We start from the raw sequence: 21,278 nt of genomic DNA on the forward strand, positions 1-21,278 counted from the left end.
TTTTCATTTGACGTGTCGAAAGTGTGGTATCCTGAGAGAATGAGAGTGACACCTCGAGAGAGTGGTGTGACACTCATAGAGAGAACGAGGTTGAAGTTTAGTCTGTGTGTGGTAAATAAAGGCGTAAGTCTATAGACACTATGGGTCGTTTTCATTTTATAGAAGCTCATCCGAGATTTTCAGGATATTACAGAAAGGTCGAAATTTTCACTTCGGCTGTACAAGATCCATTCGCGTGCGCTTTTTTCCTAATATTATAGGTCGGACTACTTTTTCGACTGTCTCAAAAGACTGTCAGGACTGGAACGACTGTGGAATATAGACAGGAAAGGCTTGACTGAAGGACTCAGAGCGTCCGTGATTGATTGATTCATTGTTTTTAAGATGCTTTAAACTTTGCAGTTTATTCGCCTCTAAAGGGCGTCCGTGATACTGAACAGTTCACATCCCAGATTGTAAACACTCCGCACTTCATGGCGCATAAAGTGATAGCATTGGTTGTGTAACCTTGCATTGTGATATTGTGTAGAATAAGAATTGAAGAAGCTGTGATCCGCCTCCTAAACTATTATAAAACGTCACACTGATTGGGATATAAGGAAACTGATTAAGAAAATTATGATAGATTGCTCATTAAATGCAATTTAAAGTCAATTAGAAAACGTTTCTTCAATTCCGAGGTGTGGTGGAAACGTTTTTTCGGCCATATTTTTTTGTTTTGCTCTACTTAGACTGCGATATCAGAGAAAACTATCATTGTTTGACTGCATTAATACGAAGAGCCCCGAATTATTCTTGCTCACGCTTACGCTGTGTCGGTCCCCGCTCCCAAAGATATTTATTGTATCAAAAGAAAATAGTCCGAAATTCGATAGAAAAGTCGTCACATATCGTAAAACATTTGAAAAACTAATTTAGTGATCAGCGTTTTTGTAACGAAAAGCTCAACGTCAATCGCTAAGGCTCGACGCGAGGCTGAACGTGTTAAACGAAAAGTAAACTCTAGTTATAGAAATTTGTAAATAAAACTTTTACCAAATTTCTTTAGATAGAATTCTTTCTATAACACCAGGGCAGACGCTTGTTAGAGTCTTTTACAGCTATTAGGTAAAACTTGTTCAGCTTTTGATGAGGTTTTAAAAACAAACCAATACATTTATACTCATGACCTTTGCATCGATGATCTTCCAAACAGAAGACAGCTACAGACAGCTTCCATGAAGAACGTTTTAGCCGTTGGTCATATATTTATACCCAGGTTTTTTTACGCGGTTTTGTTGCGCGTTTTTATGAGGTTTTTTTTATGCGGTTTTTTTACGCGGATTTTCCAATTAACGCGGTTTTTTACGCGGATTTTCCAAATAACGCGGTTTTTTACGCGGATTTTCCAATTAACGCGGTTTTTTACGTATCCCCCGCGTAAAAAAAGGCCAATGCACTATCACAACTCCCCCTCATCTCACATTTTTCTCTCATGCCCTTCAGAGCAAATTACGGTAATTAGTGCTTGTAACGGAGTTTAGCGCTTAGTGCCGTACCTTATCACGATTCTTACGTGGATTTTAGGTGTTGGGTAACGGGGAGCTCGCCGGGCGGTACAACGGGACGGGGTTTTTACGGGCAACGATTCGTGAATGTCCTTCCCTGTCTACTTAGCTCTGGACGGTCCAACAGTGGTACTGCACGTGCATCGGCAGAAGAGTGTACAAATTACTAGGGAATCTTCTAGCAACAGCAGATGACTTCATCAGTGAGGAAAACCGAACTATAGCTACCAGTAACCAACGAAATTGCCGGAAAAAACTGTGGGTTTTCGGAACCGAGTAACACTCAACTTTTTTCTTCCGTTCTACGTAAAGATAGTCCCATTTGATATCTATCATTAGGTGACATGGTTTTTTTTACGCGGATTTTCCAATTAACGCGGTTTCTTTACGCAGTTTTTTTCACGAGGTACGTATCCCCCGCGTAAAAAAAACCTGGGTGTATTGGATTTCATCAGTAGTTCATGAGCTTGAAAAACGCTTGCAGCAAATGTTCAATTCAGTAGTTCATCGTGTGTTGTACGAAAGCTGCTTAGCGGTTGAAGAAACATTCTCAAAACGTTTGTTTTGCATACTATCCAGGTCAATATTAATGACTGAATAAAAGCTTCAATTTGGTCCAAAAAAAAAACTTTTTGGAAACGTATAGTTCAGCATATCGTTTTATTGAGCACTCAATGCTATTGTTCGACCATTATTTGGCTGACTATTTTAGTAACAACTAATGAACAATATAACTTGAGTCTTACGAGCATTGAGGGTTACTCCATTATTGTTGCTCCAAGAAATTATATTTTGAATATCAATTGTTGATCATGTTTACAATGTTCGTTAAGTCATTCAGCTTCTCTGATAGGTATAACTGTCAGTAATCGACATACAGGTGAAACATGCAATAATTCATATGGTTAGGCAGGTAATTTATGAACATAGAAATTAATAGAGGGCCTAAGATCGACCCTACGCCACTATCAACCTGGGCAATATCAGATCTCGTGCCATTGAAATCAACATATTGAGAGCGGTTCTACAAATAGCTTGATATCAATGCAACAGCATATTCATGAAGCATAAAACAGCGTGCAAGTTTTTTGAAAAGTAACAGATGATGTATAACTAGAATCAAACGCTTTACTAAAATCAAGCAACACTAAAACAGTCAACATCTTTCTGTCCAGAGCGCGTCGAATATCGTTATCAATTTCAATCAAAGCGGTTGGAGGCTGTCGACATTCAACGTGGACAGAAAAAGCACGATTTTAAACACTCCCTCCCCATCCACGGACAAGCGTGGACATTATCTATACCCCTTCCCCTGTTGTCCACGTGGACGTTTCTCTTTTTTTACAAAACAAAAAACCGGAAAATAATTGAATTGCGCTTCAATTTCGTTTTGATTTTGTTTCTATTTTCTATTCTATGGTTTGTCATTCATGAAAATGTTAGCTCTATAAATAAAAGCGGTTTGTTCTCAATAGTTTGATTTGTTCCCCAACATTTCTCGTGAAGTTTGGGTTCTTCATTGGGTTCTTTTCCTCTGTCGTTCGACGAAGCTGTCCGATTGCCAAGATTCCTGGTCAAAGGTGGTGAATTCCCGCCGTTCGAAAATGCTGTCTTTTCTTGTTCCCCTTATCGCAAAGGGAAAGAAACAAGGATCTTTGGATTACAAATTTTTATTCAAATTTTAAAATATATGTTGGCATCTGTCAGAAAACACAGTAGTGTTGCAGTTTATGAAGGGTCATCACCAAGGATAACCACATATACTTCCGCTGATCTCGTAAAAGTTCTTCTGTTGAAGTTGTGTGATATTTTGCAGTCGCGAGTTCTTAGTCTGGACAGGATTCGCTGCTCCCTCGTTGCTTTACGTCTTCGAACCAGGTTATGAAGCATTTGAATCCCCAGAGGAACAGCCTCGCTTCAAAAGACATTTTTTGTGGTATAAATTCGACAAAAGTTTGCTTCAGGCCCACTGAGCTAACCCCAGCTCGGAAGTTGTTTCTACATCTTCTATTGGCCTCAAACCAAAGTCCGTTACAGCCAAAACGCTAATGAGCCTAAATAAATGATCAAATGGGATAAAAAATATCATGAACAATCTGTTTCAACTCCTTCTCGTTTTGATTTGACGTGAAGGATGCCTCGTAAAAGGTCAACGTTATGTCGTTATCTGTCTGGTTCTTTTTTGCAACCTTAAGAGAAACGGGGTCATGCCCTGAACTAGAATTGCCGACGACAGATTCGATGCGGAACCGGTTGATTTCTTCGTGATGGTTGATATTATCGCGGATTGACTCAAGACGTTGTTCGGTAGTGAATGTGCAGGTAAAAAAATAGTAAATTTTTCACATGCTTTTTGGTATCAATATTAATCAATCAATCAATATTAATCCAATATTAATAAACATGGGTTTGCAGAATAAATGAACGCACTTTAATAATCCGCAGTTGAATATCTGCTGATACTTTATCATAGAATCTCAATGATGTACAGAAAACCCAGTGCGACGTAACAACGTTTGAATATTTCTGCGGTATAACAGCATACATACATAAATTTAGACCTATGTATGTTTCAGTCCCTTATGTTGCTTTTTAAGTGCTATTTATATTATCAACAATTGGAAAAGGTACATTGCATGTCTGCACCTTTGGATGCTCTACTTAACTCATTAACGACCAGCTGTTCGATCTGCTGACACGATTGGAGTAGCAAGAAAGTACATTACGATATGGGTTGGTACCTCAATATATCAATGACTGAACGGATCAGCAATAGTCAAATCCAAAAATGGAAGTGAAAGTAACGAAAAAACGCAACAAATGTTCATTTGAATGTTTTCCATCCGTTAACCCCTCGGGTTCTAATGTTCTACAAAGCGCAAACCCAAACATGTACCTACACGCGATACAGATAGCTGAGTACGCAAACATTCGGTTGGGCGGAAATGGAAACGTGCTCCACTGGCAGATGACGGTAGTGCTTTCCACATTTGCTAGAACAACTGACAACGGAATGGTGTTAGCATGACTAGTTTGGTGGCCAGTTAATTAGAACATTGCCTAACATCGTTGTTCGGCCTGGTTGACTCCGAACGCCAACGCTATCATTTTCAACGTCGTGTTGTATTATTGCGTGTTCCCCCATTAGTGAAACATTTGGTCAACTTTTCTGATTGATTTAACCGATTGGACGTTATGCGATTTTGAAATCGAATTAGAGCGATTATTTTTATCAGTTTTATAGAACCTCAGATTACTTGACCTGGTTTATAATCATTTCAATTGATAAGGGCACTTTCTGGGAATTTTCCCAAAAAAAATCCATTCATATCTGAAACAAATGTTTCCTTATACAATTCTACGTTATAAAACAATTGTAACCACTTTTATACCAAATACGTATATTTTAAACTGTTCATGAATGTGTAAATAATAAAGAAAATTCGATACAAAATGTCATGCTTCCTTCGTTTACCTTATCACCTATAGCTTCTTCAGCAACTTCGTCGCTTCCTCCTTCGCCTGTTTGTCGTCCTCATTGAGCACCGTCACATTAGCGGCTTGCGTAAGATACTCTTTCGCTTTATCGGTCTTTTTCAGCGCCTGACACGCCTTGCCCAGCATTAGATGATTCATCGAATAGAAATTCGGCTTGGTACTCTCCGCCTTCTCGAAGCACTCCAAGGCTTCCTCGTAGCTCCCCGAGGGAGGTGCCGCGAAAATGGTCGACACAATCTTCCTCTGATACCACGGAAGATCGGCTAGGCCGTAATAAAACTGACCCAAAATGTACCAACTCGTGGCATCGCCAGGGTTCAGCTCGACTGCCTTCAGCATGTGCTTCTTAACATTCTCCAGCTGACTGATGCGCTCCTTGATTCCATCCAGTCCACTTTTGGCGTCCAGCAGGATCGAGTACCACTTGTGCGAGGCGTAGTCGTTTTCGTCCAAAGCCAGCGCTTCGGTTGCAAATTGGAAAGCTTCCCGTATCATTTCTTCCTTCTTCGGGCTGGGAGCACTTTTGGACAGATTGAAGACCACACGGGCGAGTCGCCACTTGATGTCATACAATTCCGGTTGCTAAAATACGAATACTTAATTATTTTATATTGCGTGCATTAAATTTGAATGACTCTTTTGAAAGGGAATGATAGTATAATTTCACGTTTTGTTGCCAACCAATATTCGAAGCTAATATGAATCGATACACACTTTGCACTTCTGCAGCAAATCATACGCATCCTGGAAGTTGTTCTCATCGAATAACTGATCCGAGTGTTGAATCGTTTCGGCCAAATTTTTCGCAGCTTCCTCAGCCATTTTGGTGTCCGGCTCTTGTTCTTTCGATGCTTTCTTCGACCCGCTGGCCGAAAACAGTGAAAATGAAGCAATAAACGCGAGAGGTATCGTTTTGGAGCTAACCGTGTGTGTTGTATTTGCCACAATCGGTTTCTGGAGCTGGAACAGAAACAATATTATCAAAAAAAATAATTCTCATACATCATAAACAAAGCTCTATTTTATAACACAATTCCCATCGACAATTTTCTCGTTCCGTGTTCCACAATCAATGACCTTTGAACTCACCCAATCGAAGCGTTTATATCAACTATCACGTATATTCAAATCATTGCATTTATATATCTCTCTCTCGAGCGGGCTGTTACCTTAACCAGATTATTCCCTATTAATCACCTTCTTTGTACGCAGCAACTGCGAAATGAGGAAGTTCTTGTGATGCTGCAGCTGCGACTTGAGTCCAAAGTACTTTCCCCAGTTCCTCTCGAGGGCTGAGTGTCTTAGTGCCACGACAACACCAGCCAACAGCAGACGGCCGTATCGTTGTAAGCTGATCCTCTCGATTAGCATACTGAGAATGAACGAACACGCCTACTACAATGAGCTAATCCAGAATTCCACACAAAACGGGATCAGACTCGTAGGAAAAGAACGCACTTACGTGTGTTTTCTAATGTTTTCGAAGCGTCTGTGGGTAAATAATACTCGCACAATAAACAAAATATCACAATCTTTCGTGAGAATAACAGTTATGATAATTGAGACACCAACACAAGGAAGTATGAATAGTACAGAATCAAACAGAAACCTACAGAAATGAGCTAAAATAACCCTATATTTTAAGAATGATATGCACCTCATGGGACAATCCGCGTTGACGGCATTGAGCTTCGTTTACTACCCAGCAAACATTAATGTGCGATTCACATAGCACGTTACGGAGAAGAACGTCTACGTTCCGTCAACGTCTCCACCAATTCACACATGCAGTCAATGCTTCCACCCGCACCGTCACGTCAAATGCCAAACGAATGATTTCTTTAATTTTATTCATGGTGTCGCCACCTACAACAATTTGAAATTGCAATGCCCTCTTTCAAATCAGCATGCCTAGAATCAGTTCTAAATTTAGAAAATTTCAATAAGAATCATTGAATTTAATTATTTAAATGCTTAAACCCCGTAGTCCGACCCTTATGCAACAATAGTAATAAATAGAATAATTCTTTCAACTAGTCGCGAATGATTTTCACTCCGAAATTTGGAGCTAAGAGTTATGTTGGCATAAAAAGTACAGTGAGTTACTTATAAAGCGATATGCTGAGGCACCATTCAGTGTCGCATTGAAGTCGGTTTTGACCAGTAATTGGACATTTGCGACTGCTGGCGACTTTCAATATGGGGCCATAATTTGGGCCCCGAACTCAATGTTTACAAAAATGTCCAACTAGAGGTAAAAATGTCTAATTAAACGTGTTGCATCACAGATCTGTTCAATTAGCTTAATGTCGATGTAGATGTAAATTACTGTACAACCAAATCAAAACAAAAGCCGAGACACAAAGCCCAGACAAAAACCAAACGAGCCGTCCGTCTCCGTCAATTATTCTTTTCTACAAACCCTGCCGGTCGTTTTCGTTGAACGTATGCTGACGGGTCGTTACGTTGCTGGTGTATGTGAATGTTTTCATGAGAATTGCATGGTAGAATCATTGACGTATCGTGACGTGACGGGACGTGAACGTGACGTGTATGTTGTATGTGAATCGCACTTAAATCGCATCACAAGCGTATATATAACATCATATGCCCTAAATTTTGGTTGGCATGTAATGCGCATAGTTGGTAAATGCAAAAGTGGAGGCCATATACGAACATGGCAAACGCTTACGAAATTAGTTTGGATGAATATGCAACTTTCACCGACCATAATAGCAATCATGTTTAAATTGAATTGCGATATAATATGAATATATTTATGGATTTTCAACGCACCTAATACGACTTTTGCCATACCTATATACTATTTATTACAAACATAGAAAACAAAACAAATGGCGGAAAACACTTTCGTAAAATGTTAATTATAGCCGCACAAATTGCCATTTTTTATATTGGATCGCTTATTCTACGATTTAATTCTGTACAAATGCTGTTAGAAATAGAACTAGCGACAGCTACTGAGGGGATGTACTGTAACCAGGGTTGCCAACTATTGTTTTCAAAAAACAAGAAGAATGAAAATATAAATCAGGATAGCTTGTATTGGGTTGTCCGGAGAATTCGTATCGATTCTTGGGAAAACAAAAGCATCATCAGTTTTGTGTGGATGCTTGAATGTATGCTGGTAGCACTGCAGGGTACCGATAGCTTTATGGCATCCGCCCCAGCATATACACCCCTGTTATGGCATCTCCCCTGGCAACGCATCAACAAACGATTGCGGTCGTGCGACACCAAGCTCCGTGATCGTCCCCTTTGGCTTTCAAGCATTAGCCCAGGTAAGACGTGATTCGCAGCAAAGGAGCAAAATGGTGGGTTCCCGGGCTGGCGAATTACACATTGGCGATCCTGCCAGGAGGCTGGATTTTCCAGTAGCTTGACGAATCTCTTTGTTGTAGTTATCCGGGAATCAATCATTTCGCAGTAGGGAGAATTAATTTTAACAAATATTTCAGATCGAAATATTACGGAGTAGTGATTTGAAAAGAAGTACAAGTGAAAACCGCAGCCTGCTTTTCTTTTGTGGACTACAGCAACCCACCGCGGGTTGCTATGTGGAAATCGTCCGTCGTTAGCATACAAAATGCTAGAATAGTGAAAAATCGTTACCTTTTCCTTTTCCATTTAAAAAGGTCAATAGTGTGGCTAAATTAGTAGCGGATCGAGACGACCACACTTGGCCAAATTACTAGCGGATCGAGACGACCGCACTTGGCTAATTTAGTAGCGGATCGAGACGACCGCATTTGGCCAAATTACTAGCGGATCCAGACGACCGCGTTTGGCCAAATTAGTAGCGGATCGAGACGACCGCACTTGGCTAAATTACTAGCGGATCGAGACGACCGCACTTGGCTAAATTAGTAGCGGATCGAGACGACCGCACTTGGCTAAATTAGTAGCGGATCGAAACGACCGCACTTGGCTAAATTAGTAGCGGATCGAGACGACCGCGTTTGGCCAAATTAGAAGCGGATCGAGACGACCGCATTTGGCTGAATTAGTAGCGGATCGAGACGACCGCGTTTGGCCGAATTAGTAGCGGATCGAGACGACCGCGTTTGGCTAAATTAGTAGCAGATCGAGACGACCGCGTTTGGTCAAATTAGTAGCGGATCGAGACGACCGCACTTGGCCAAATTAGTAGCGGATCGAGATGACCGCGATTACTTTGAACAGTAACGGATTGAAACGACCATGTTTGATTTAGTTAGTAGCGGCACGAGACGACCACATTTTGTTCACTTTTATTTCGTTGGCGACGGTTCAGGACGACTGTGCTTGATAATCATTAGAATTACGTTTCGATTGTGTCCTAAACGCAGTGAGGCCATCCACCTACGGCAAAATTTAAAGGCAGTTTAAGACAACGCGTATGGTGGCCTGGCATGTCGAAGGATGCGGAGGCATGGGCGAATTCATGTGCGGTGTGCGTACCCAACGGAAGACCCGAAAGGCCTACTCCCATGGCAAGAGTTTTCACCCCCGCTTCGGTGTGGGAGACGGTCGCCGTAGACTTCAACGGGCCCTATTCGAAGTTCAATAATGTCTCAATCCTGGTAATAGTGGGCTACCGGTCCAGATATCTGATTGCTAAACCGATTAGATCCACAAATTTTGAGCATACAAGATCCGTTTTGGATAAAGTTTTCGACAGAAAAGGTTACCCGAAACACATAAAAATCGGACAACGGTCCTCCTTTTAACGGGACGGATATAAAGAATATCCCACACCACTGTACCCACAACAAAACGGCCAGGCAGAGAGCTGCATGAAGCTGATAAATAAAGCGATGACTGCGGCGGCTTCAAATGGGACAAATTGTAAAACTGAACTGAAAGCGGCGATCCATGCCTACAACGCTGCTGCACACTCCGTCACAGGGATACCACCAGATGAGGTAATGACGGGAAGAAGAATAAAGCGTGGACTGCCTCTCCTCTGTCGCGGAAAAGCTACGTTCGACGGTAACCTACTGAATTCAAGAGATCGAGAGTCCAAAATACAAGCAAACCGACGATAGGACACTAAACGTGGTGCGCGTATGTGCCGGGTTGGACCAGGAGACACAGTATCTGTGGAACGTCATGTTCGTGCGAAAGCAGAGTCTCGATTTGATCCCCGAAAGTACACAGTAATGAAAGAACGAAATGGTATACTTGTCTTATGTGACGAAAACGGACAAATTTTTAACAGACACGTATCACAGACAAAAAAGGTAAGCGATTGGAGGAAGTCAGAAGTAGTGATGAGCACAGCTGACGGTAATGGTAGAGAATCTACTAAAAAACAGTCCCCAGTACAAAGATCCACATTGCAATCAGACAGAATTCACCTGGAGAACTACGTTCATAGTGTAGAAGAGGAAACGATCAGACTGAATTGAATTAATCAAAGAAATCCTATGGATAATAAAAATAAATCCTATGGAAAAGGAAAATATTTGTTCGATTTTGTTTATTACAAGGTATTTTTTTTTGTTCTATCTTCTCTTTGGAGAGAGGGGGAGATGTGTGGATGCTTGAATGTATGCTGGTAGCACTGCAGGGTACCGATAGCTTTATGGCATCCGCCCCAGCATATACACCCCTGTTATGGCATCTCCCCTGGCAACGCATCAACAAACGATTGCGGTCGTGCGACACCAAGCTCCGTGATCGTCCCCTTTGGCTTTCAAGCATTAGCCCAGGTAAGACGTGATTCGCAACAAAGGAGCAAAATGGTGGATTCCCGGGCTGGCGAATTACACAAGTTTAAGGCTGGCCCTAAAGTTGAAGTTTTTGCCATTAAGAGAATTTTGCAAGGATCTTCTAATCGTTTATATATATTTCTCAAAAATAGCATCACCACATTGATTCACTGAGAAATCAATATTCAAATTTACTTTCTATTATTCATCAAATGAGAAAAGAATATAAGCAGTGAATGAATTGTTGAATGTTTTTTAATTTTAATATTATTTGAATCAATTTGATATTTGATAAAATATATTTACTATAGTTTCACCATTAAAGTTGATTCTACTTTAAGTGGGTATTCTAGTGTAGGGACACAAATTTCGGGCGTTTTTTCAAACTCCTCAAAAATAAAACGAATAATATTTTTACTATTCATCATATCATTATTTGTTCATCTATCTTTTGACAATAAAACAAAATTGAATTGATAAAAAATAATTAAAATATAGAACAGTTACAAACTGATGAAGTGAAGGAGTTAAAAAGGGGGTACCATGGCGTACACGATTCAAGCCCTTATGGTTACCTGAAACAAAAAAATCGAAAAGATTCTGAATGGGTAAAGATGCCGCTATCGCATGAACCTCGGACAAGTCGAAAACATATTTTTTGGCAAACAAAATCCAGTTGAAAACGTTTCTTCTTACGTTTCCCGATTTTTTAAAAACAGTAAAACTCAAAAAAATATTATTTTTTTAAAGATTCATGCGATAGAGAGATGCCTAAAGATTGTATCCATATGAATTCGACATGAATCGGTTCAGTAGAACTTGAGATATCGTGTACGCCAGTTTGAAAAAACTAGTTTCGAGAAAAACGCGTTTGAAGTTCATTTTTATGGCCGTACTAGGTTAGATATCGCATCACTAAATCAATTTTGATTTTTTTAAAGTTTCTAGACTAGAATACTGCCTTAATGACGATCAAATGTTATAAAAAATCTTACTATTTTGACTTTGTATTTATGAAGTTTCTCTTGACTAAGCCTCGAAATATTTGTGCGTAGTGAAAATAATTCGGGACTTTCACTATGGAAAAAGCTGATTCAGTCGATCTGCAACGATCATATTATACGAAGTATTGATACATAAGATTGGTAAAGCTTTGTATCAGGAGAAAAACTATGACAGGGAACCCAGTACAGTTTTTACGGATAATTTTCAGTCTTATAAAATAAAAAGTACGAAAATCAGGAGAAATCAGGATCATTTCTGAAAAATCATGGAAAGTTGGGTGTTTGTCAGGATGTCAGGGAACGTACCAAAAAGTCTGGGAAATCCTGAAAAATCAGGATGGTTGGCATCTCTCACTGTAACCAGTTGCACATAGGATCACTGAACCTGATGTTGACATCAATTTCAGACGAATCGTTCTATTTTAGAACTGGCGCCAAAATCAAGAATCGGCTTAGACTAAATGACAGATGTATCGTACGATTGGCTTTTATGTGATCATTGTCAGCTGAGTTCTGGACGGTATTGTTTTGGGCGGTTGTTGAATTTCTAATAATGGTTCTCTGATCAATTTATATGATAAAACGACTGCCTGACCGCACAAGATGAATGCCCTGTGGCTGTGGACCTCATGCTGAGGAACAAAACAAAATGCTTTGATGTTTGAATAGAAAAATGAAATCTGTATTTTCTGTTTGAAGAGAATACGGCATTCATTCAGAATAAGCAGATAAATCGAAAACAAACTTTTTATTTTTCAAAGTTCGATTCGGCAAAGATCGATTCTTTGGTACCGATTTAATCACTGGAGCAAACCCTACGTCCTTTGCAAAATCAATTCGACAAGATCGATCTTTTTATAAAGATCGCCCAATCCTAAATACACTGGAGAAAAACTTTAGTAAATGCAGCTACCAAATCTTTAGTAGTTGAAACATTGGTAAAATGTGCACATTTTTTGTACATATTACCAATCTTCGGTAAAACTGATGTCAGATGCAAAGTACATTCCTACCAAAGATTCGTATATTTTACTACATAGCATTTGTAACCTTGTGTGTTTTCATGCCTAGCAAATGTGTGTGCAGTCGCCTTTTTTCTACTAGAAGCGAAGCGATTTGGAGGTAAACGTTTTGTTTTTGCTCTGATTCACTATATCTAAATACCCCCAGGGCTCATGTTTAAGCCCCCTTTTGTACAACTTCTATGTAAGCGACATCGACAATTGCCTTACACAAAATTGCAGCCTAAGACAACTTGCAGATGATGGAGTGGTGTCTGTGGTAGGATCAAACGAATCCGACCTGCAAGGACCCTTACAAGATACTTTGAACAATTTTTCAACCTGGGCCATTGGGCTAGGGATCGAATTCTCCACGGAGAAAACAGAGATGGTGGTTTTTTCTAGGAAGCATAGACCAGCAAAACCAAAGCTTCAACTTTTGGGTAAACCGATCACTCATGCTATGTCATTCAAGTATCTTGGGGTCTGGTTCGACTCCAAATGTACTTGGGTAGCCCATATTAGGTATCTGAGTAAAAAATGCCAACAAAGAATAAACTTTCTCCGTACAATTACCGGCACCTGGTGGGGAGCCCACCCAGAAGATCTTATAATGTTGTATCGAACAACTATTCTCTCAGTGATGGAGTATGGCAGTTTCTGTTTTCAATCAGCTGCCAAAACACACCTCATTAAACTCGAGCGAATTCAGTATCTTTGTCTCCGTATCGCGTTGGGATGTATGCCCTCAACGCATACCATGAGTCTCGAGGTTTTGGCAGGCCTACTCCCACTAAAAGATCGCTTCAAATTATTATCTCTTCGGTTCTTCATCCGGTGTAAGGTCATGAACCTATTGGTGATCGGAAATTTTGAGCAGCTGATCGAGCTAAATTTTCACTCCGGATTCATGAGTTCATATCATGAATTCATCTCCATGCAGGTTGATCCTTCTTCGTATATTCCCAACCGTGTTTGTTTCCCTGACTACATCAATTCCTCTGTGCATTTTGATCTGTCCATGAAGCAAGATATCCATGGATATTCAGATTACCAACGATCGAGGATCGCTCCAACGATCTTCGATGAAAAGTATGGGGGTATCAATTGTGATAATATGTACTTTACTGATGGGTCCACTATAAACGAGTCCACAGGATTTGGAGTGTTCAACGAATTTTTTAGCACCTCACACAGTCTTCAGAATCCTTGCTCAGTGTATATTGCTGAATTGGCAGCAATTCATTGGGCGCTGGACAGCGTCGCCTCACGACCTGTTGAACACTATTACATTGTAACGGATAGTCTTAGCTCTGTCGAAGCTATCCGTTCAGTGAGGCCGGAAAAGCACTCGCCGTACTTCCTTGAGAGAATACGAGAAATTTTGAGTGCTTTATCCAGACGCTGTTATGTCATTACCTTTATCTGGGTCCCTTGGAATGGAATGAAGATGAATTGGGCCGGTGTTTTCACTTGATTATCCCTAAGGTTAGCCTCAAACCGTGGTTCAAAAGTCTAGACTTGAGTCGGGACTTTATTCGCACCTTCTCCCGACTCATGTCCAATCACTGTTCGTTAGATGCACTACTCTTTCGTTTCAATCTTGCCAGCAGCAATCTCTGCGTTTGTGGCCAAGGTTATCACGACATCGAGCACATTGTTTGGTCGTGCGAGGTGTATCTGGTCGCCAGATCGAATTTAGAAAACTCCCTTCGGGCCCGAGGAAGACAGCCCAATGTGCCGGTGAGAGATGTGTTGGCTCGGTTAGACCTTGATTACATGTCCCATATATATGTTTTCCTTAAAGCTATAGATCTTCGTGTGTGATTGTCCCTACATCCTTATACCCTCCTTTCCTTCCTTTGCGGGTAATTCGTCCCCTTGCTATAAATAGTAGGATAAGTTGAAATGTAAATACACTATAGATATACGAATAGATTTATGAAATGAGTGTTCATCAACATTGTTACAATTTCCTTATATCCCATCCTTCTCCTAAAAATATGTCACCCTCCTAAACTCGAGTACACCGCGAGTAATCGGTTTTCCACCTTACTAACCATAGGTGTAAGAAAATTGTTTATATATATATATATATAGTTTTAAAATTATATTTAAGAATTCGGTTCCCTTAAACTTAAGTAACTGAGCCTGTAAAAATAAACGAATTAATAAAAAAAAACTATATCTAAATATCTTTTTTCAGCTTCTAAGCGTAGATAACAATTTATTTACATATTATATGGCACGTTGGAGCAGCGTAACAGTAACGAAAATCAACGAGTGGAAAAACTAAAATTAATCAACAAAAATAAAGTCCGTGCTCCGCTTGTTCGTAAGGATTTCACCAACAGCACTTCCTCGCGATCGAATTTTTCAGGTAAACAGGTTCATGATACAATTATAAACAAGCCTTTTTTGCTAAAATCCGCCACTTCTTCATTTCTACAGAAGTACTCTAGCGAAAACACCACACAAGGGAGTACCGAAAGACAAAAAAGACGGGTGGGTAATGTCGGGGACATAACCGGAGTGACGTAGGACTATACAAAGGGGACAGCTTTTGTTAAATATATATTTTAAATATATTGTTTTATTTTCTTCTACCTACCTACCTATTTTGACGTGGGACTACGTCTAACCGGAATATATGGGGGGTACAATGAAAACATAAACACTGAACATGCAGGAAAAAATGCAAGATTTCGAATGCTTATAACTCGAACATTTTCTACTGGATCGGAAAGATGTTTGCATTGATAGGGAATATTTCTACGCATCTATCGCAATTAATAAAATGTCATTTTTCATTAGATAAATAATTGAATAACTGTAAAATGTTAAGCGTTATCTAAACGCCCTAACTGCCTCGTTTTGATTGGCCCGATTTACGGTTTCCCCAACACAGACTTCAAAACCAAGCAGCGTAGGGGAAATCGGAATTGAAAATACATGAAAGTAGGGGGACTTTTGTTCTCTCCGAAATATGTTCCCTAACACAGACTTCAAAACCAAGCAGCATTGGCGAAATCGACATTGCAAATACATGAAAGTAGGGGCAGCTTTTGTTCCCACCGAAATGCGTTTCCCTAACGCAGACTTCAAGTCCAAGGAGCGTGGGAAAGTTAGCATTGCAAATACATGCAATTCGGGGGCATTTTTGTTCCGACTGAAATGTGTTTCCCTACCACAGACTTCAAATCCATGGAGCGAGGGAAAATTGGCATTGCTAATACATGCAAGTCGAGGGCAATTTATTCCGACTAAAATATGTTTCCCCAACACAGGCTTCATAAACAAGGTGTCCAGGGAAATTGGGATTGCAAATTCATGCAGGTCGGGAGTATTTTTGTTCCGACTGAAATCTGATTACCTATAAAGACTTCTAAACCAAGGTGTCTGGGGAAATCGCCATTGCAAATACATGCAAACTGCAATCAATACATACAAATGGTTACTAAGCTAAGATAGTCCCACGTCAACCTTGCGGTTATATCATAGATATAACCCACCCATTTTTTTTGAATACCTACCTATCTACCTGAAAAATGGATTAGTTTACTGTTTACTCTTTATGAATATGTTGATGGTTCTGAGAAGAACCTTTGGTGTTGTGTTTTTGTTATCACTCGATATTCCCATCTTGTTCGGTTAAACCTTCCTGTTTAGCTATTGCGTTTGCCACTCGCCACAGCTTTCACAGTTGGAAAATTTCTTCCCATCCAGCTTGTGACATGTTGTTCAGTAAATTACATTTAATGCGACGTGCCGGAGACTTTGCCACTCACTGAAACTAATTGTTGCCTTGATGAGCGCCGAACCGAAGCTGCTCTGTTCTTGATGCGGGTTTTCTGATTGTCGTGAGCAGCTTTGCAAGCCAACTCGAGCACTCCGACGGCCGAAACTCTATAATCGCTGTTAGGTATACTGGTGCTCCGGCACCAATCCGTTCGGCCTAGTTACCCTTGCGGAGCAATCAGTGAATGCGATCAACAGGGAACTGGAGACCTGCACGGTTCGAGTGAGACTTTGCCTTTCCCTTAACTTGTCCTCCTTTGTTACGTCCACGATGCCGATGCCGTACAACCACACGGGTTTACGGTTTGAAAGAAAATAAGATATTTTTTTGGGGTCCGCGTGTTTTATACTCTAGCGGTACACACTCACAGGATAGAGAAAAATCGGCAGATTCAGCCAGAGGGGCGAGTCCAACGAGACGATCGAATGAGCGTTAAAAGGAAGCGATGGCAAAAAAATACATTCATTTCGAATTTTTCGCTCGTTGGATTCACATGCAGGCTAAAAAGGGTCCTTTTCAGGATCACAAAATTATCTTCAATCTAAAGAGTTTATTGTTTTGTTATCACTCGATATCCCCATCTTGTTCGGCTAAACCTTTCTGTTTAGCGATTTGTTGCCACTCGCCACACCTTTCACAGTTGGAAAATTTCTTCCCATCCAGCTTTGTGACATGTTGTACAGTAAATTACATTCAATGCGACGTGCCGAAGCGCCACTCAGTGTCGCATTGGAGGCGATTTTAACCTGTAATTGAACATTTGCGATGACAGTGGTACAGTGTCGACTTTCAATGTGTGGTCATAATTTGGATCTCTATGTTTACAAAAATTTCCAACTAAATAAGTAAATTACTGTACTTTCAATCTGGAAACAATTTAAGAATTGGTGAAAATTGAATAATCAGGAAAGTCCCCAACTATCAATAAGCTCAGAACAAATGCCAAATTCACATACTCATCAGATCTTGGCAAACAAATTATGAAAAAATCAATTTGTGTTTTATTATTATTTTGAATAATGTTTTAGAAAGCATTGAACTGTATTTCCTAAACTCTTTTTTGGAAGGTTTAATGGCCCTGAAAAGCGCCTTGTTTTATGGAAAGGTTCCAATTTAGAAAACTTAGTACTCGTGGTTTTGAAAAAAACCATTTCGAACGCCCTCGATGCCGCCTTGTTCTGGATTTGCCACCAAAGCAGTTTGTATAAAGAACAAACTTTTTTCTTCTGCTACCTGATTCCGTTTTGCGATTGCGTTTGCCACTCGCCACTCGCTGCAACTGCCTGTTGTCTTGATGTCCACCGAACCGAATGTGTCCTGTTCCGAATGCGGGTTTTCTTATCGTCGCGAGCAGCTTTGCCAGCTAACTCGATCACTTCGGCGGCCGAAACTATATAACGCCGGCTAGGTGGACTGGTGCACTGGTACTAACGCGCTCGGCCTAGCTACCCTTGCTGAACAATTGGCGGATACACCTACGGGGAACTGCACGATTCGAGTGGGACTTTGCCTTTCCCTTAACTTGTCCTCCTTTGTTACGTCCACGATGCCGATGCCGTACAACCACACGGGTTTACGGTTTGAAAAAAAATAAGATATTTTTTTGGGGTCCGCGTGTTTTATACTCTAGCGGTACACACTCACAGGATAGAGACAAATCGGCAGACTCAGCCAGAGGGGCGAGTCCAACGAGACGAACGAATGAGCGTTAAAAGGGAGCGATGGCAAAAAAAATACATTCATTACGATTTGTTCGCTCGTTGGATTCACATGCAGGCTAAAAAGGGTCCTTTTCAGGATCACAAAATTATCTTCAATCTAAATAGTTTATTGTTTTGTTATCACTCGATATCCCCATCTTGTTCGGCTAAACCTTTCTGTTCAGCGATTGCATTTGCCACTAGCCACAGCTTTCACAGTTGGAAAATTTCTTCCCATCCAGCTTGTGACATATTTTACAGTAAATTACATTCAATGGCACGTCGCATTACCACCACTCAGTATCGGATTGGAGGTAATTTTAAGCTGTAATTGAACATTTGCGATGACAGTGGTACAGTGTCGGCTTTCAATGAGGAGTCATAATTTGGACCCCGAACTCTATGTTTACAAAAATGTCCAACTAAATATGTCGCATTACAGGTCCGTCCAATTAGCTAAATGTCGAGATAAGTGTAAATTACTGTACTTTCAATCTAGAAGCAATTTAAGAGTTGGTGAAAATCAATAAGCTCAGAACAACTGCCAAATTCACATACTCATCATATCCTGGCAAACAAATTATGAAAAAATCAATTTGTGTTTTATTTTTATTTTGGATATTGTTTTAGAAAGCATTGAATTATATTTCCTAAACTCTTTCTTGGAAGGTTTAATGGCCCTGAAAAGCGCCTTGTTTTATGGAATGGTTCCAATTTAGAAAACTTAGTACTCGTGGTTTTGAAAAAAAAACCATTTCGAACGCCCTCGATGCCGCCTTGTTCTGGATTTACCACCAAAGCAGTTTGTATAAAGAACAAACTTTTTTCTTCTGCTACCTGATGCCGTTTTGCGATTGCGTTTGCCACTCGCTGCAACTGCCTGTTGTCTTGATGTCCACCGAACCGAATGTGTTCTGTTCCGAATGCGGGTTTTCTTATCGTCGCGAGCAGCTCTGCCAGCAAACTCGATCACTTCGGCGGCCGAAACTATATAACGCCGGCTAGGTGGACTGGTGCACTGGTACTAACGCGCTCGGCCTAGCTACCCTTGCGGGGAACTCCAGACTAACACGGTTCGAGCGGGATTTTGCCTTTCCCTTCACTTTTCCTCCTTTACCATGTCCAGACATGGCTTCTTGGGTTGGTTTGTTGATGTGTTGTGATGCGAACCGATGTGGTGAACAGTTTGAATGAGAATGATCGTTACGGCAGCGGAGCGGGGATTTTTAAGCTGACTGGCTGGCTCGAGAATTACGCATGTGTGAGACTGCGACCAATGTTTCGTTCATTTTTTTCTTTTTCCTTTCCAATCGTGCTTCATTCTATTTCGCTGCTGCTCTGGTTGCCCGTTTTGGTCGGTACGATTTGAGGAGCACAAAATGGACCAATCAAAAATGGGCACATAGTGCATTTTGACAATGCTTGATATTTCACAATTATTCAATTATTTATCTCAAGAAAAATGAAATGTTATTCATTATGATAGATGCGTAGATATATTTCCTATCAATTGATGCAAACACCTTTGCGATCTATTGATAAATGCTTGAGTTATAAGCGATCCAAATCTTGCATTTTTTCCTACTTGTTCAGTGCCTATATTTCCATTTCACCCCCTATATCTTCCGGTTAGACGTAGTCCTACGTCAAAATTATTTCACTATTTTAACCCCTCAGGAAGCGGCGTACAGCTGGGATGGAGAAATCTGACTCCGAGGAGATTTGCTAGACAACAGCTGGACAACAGTATAATTGCTTATGTGCAATTTGGAATTCGGATGTAAGTATTTTGTTTTCATTAAATATGAATTTGAATCCGTGGACCAATAAATCTGTCATTATTAAACCGACGAATCGCTTTTGTTCGACCAATATTGATCCAATATCGGTATAACAAATCGTAATTTTTGCTTGACATATTTGCCTACCAATTGTTTTTCGTAAAATGAATAAAATATAGAGACTTTAAACTATTGCAGTCCATTCGTCTCTAGCCTCGAGAAAGGCCCTTTGAAAACTCTACTCTATTCTACTCCAGCGCTACCACCTCCGCCCTCTTGCCTTGAGAAAGGCACTCGATCCCTCGCCGTCCAGCCCGTCCAGCAACGATGTTGTCCAGTCGGTGTCCACACAAAGAATGGATCGTTACGGCAGCGGAGCGAGGATTTTTAAGCTGACTGGCTGGCTCGAGAATTACGCATGTGTGAGACTGCGACCAATGTTTCGTTCATTTTTTTTCTTTTTCCTTTCCAATCGTGCTTCATTCTATTTCGCTGCTGCTCTGGTTGCCCGTTTTGGTCGGTACGATTTGAGGAGCACAAAATGGACCAATCAAAAATGGACACATAGTGCATTTTAACAATGCTTGATATTTCACAATTAATCAATTATTTATCTCTAGAAAAATGAAATGTTATTCGTTATGATAGATGCGTAGATATATTTCCTATAAATTGATGCAAAAACCTTTGCGATCTATTGAGAAATGCTCGAGTTATAAGCGTTCCAAATCTTGCATTTTTTCCTACTTGTTCAGTGCCTAGATTTCCATTTCACCCCCTGTATCTTCCGGTTAGACGTAGTCCTACGTCAAAATTATTTCACTATTTTAACCCCTCAGGAAGCGGCGTACAGCTGGGATGGAGAAATCTGACTCCGAGGAGATTTGCTAGACAACAGCTGGACAACAGTATAATTGCTTATGTGCAATTTGGAATTCGGATGTAAGTATTTTGTTTTCATTAAATATGAATTTGAATCCGTGGACCAATAAATCTGTCATTATTAAACCGACGAATCGCTTTTGTTCGACCAATATTGATCCAATATCGGTATAATAAATCGTAATTTTTGCTTGACATATTTGCCTACCAATTGTTTTTCGTAAAATGTACCAATGATTAGTAGGGTCGAAAATCACTAAAGAATTGGTAACATGTACCAAAAAATTGGTCATATTTACTAAAGATTTCTCTCAGTGTATAATCACAAAAATAAATTATTTTCCTGAGTGTC

The 21,278-nt window shown here is 40.3% G+C and overlaps 1 protein-coding gene and 1 long non-coding RNA gene across 2 annotated transcripts in view; one reads left to right on the forward strand and one right to left on the reverse strand.

Moving 5' to 3' along the window:
- Positions 1–15,320, forward strand: part of LOC129769040 (uncharacterized) — a 38,992-nt gene extending 23,672 nt beyond the window's left edge. The window contains exons 2-3 of the long non-coding RNA XR_008741797.1: positions 14,971–15,144; positions 15,216–15,320. This is a non-coding gene — a long non-coding RNA (uncharacterized LOC129769040). The remainder of the gene's footprint in view (positions 1–14,970; positions 15,145–15,215) is intronic.
- LOC129769032 (regulator of microtubule dynamics protein 1-like) lies at positions 4,929–6,637 on the reverse strand. The gene is made up of 4 exons (XM_055771029.1): positions 6,508–6,637; positions 6,243–6,417; positions 5,760–6,005; positions 4,929–5,627 (listed from the first exon to the last, which is right to left on the reverse strand). The coding sequence occupies exons 2-4, from the start codon at positions 6,414–6,416 to the stop codon at positions 5,031–5,033; spliced, it is 1,017 nt and encodes a 338-aa protein (XP_055627004.1). The 5' UTR covers position 6,417; positions 6,508–6,637; the 3' UTR covers positions 4,929–5,030.
- Positions 15,321–21,278: the final 5,958 nt, after the last annotated feature.

Source organism: Toxorhynchites rutilus, chromosome 2 (assembly GCF_029784135.1).
Source record: "Toxorhynchites rutilus septentrionalis strain SRP chromosome 2, ASM2978413v1, whole genome shotgun sequence".
Lineage (NCBI taxonomy): Eukaryota > Metazoa > Arthropoda > Insecta > Diptera > Culicidae > Toxorhynchites > Toxorhynchites rutilus.